Consider the following 400-nt stretch of genomic DNA (forward strand, 5'->3'; position numbering starts at 1 on the left):
AAACAACCGCCTCTCAGCAGACAGAACTCAGGTGTCTGTGCATACACCCGAGAAATCTCCTCTAGACCTCTCCCAGCAGCAGCAGCAACAGCAGCAGCAGCAGCAGGAGCAGCAGCAGTCTGTTGCAGCTAGAGACGAAGACAAAGAAGAGAAGAAACCCCTCGATATGGGGGCTGCAGCAGACGCAGAGAGTGTGTCTCTCCCCTATATTGTTGAGGAGCCTGATGATATGAGCGATGAGTATGGAGAGTGGAGCAGCCGGGATCGGGATCGTGTGGGGGGCTGGGATCGTCGTTGGGATCGTCGGCGGGATCGTGTGGGGTCCCCGGGTGCTGCTTCTGCTGCTGCTGCTGCTGCTGCTGCTGCTGCTGCTGCTTCTGCTCGTGTGTCTCCGTCTCAA

At 58.0% G+C, this 400-nt stretch overlaps 1 protein-coding gene across 1 annotated transcript in view; it reads left to right on the top strand.

Annotated features, from left to right (window-relative positions):
- The window catches only part of EMH_0016090 (uncharacterized protein), a gene marked incomplete at both ends in the record, with an annotated part of 936 nt that extends 804 nt beyond the window's left edge, over positions 1 to 132 (top strand). The window contains one exon of the mRNA XM_013500544.1: positions 1 to 132. Coding sequence (XP_013355998.1) covers positions 1 to 132 — 132 coding nt within the window.
- Between the last annotated feature and the right edge of the window lie 268 nt (positions 133 to 400).

Source organism: Eimeria mitis, genomic scaffold, assembly GCF_000499745.2.
Source record: "Eimeria mitis Houghton genomic scaffold, Emh_scaff552, whole genome shotgun sequence".
Taxonomy (NCBI): Eukaryota; Apicomplexa; class Conoidasida; order Eucoccidiorida; family Eimeriidae; genus Eimeria; species Eimeria mitis.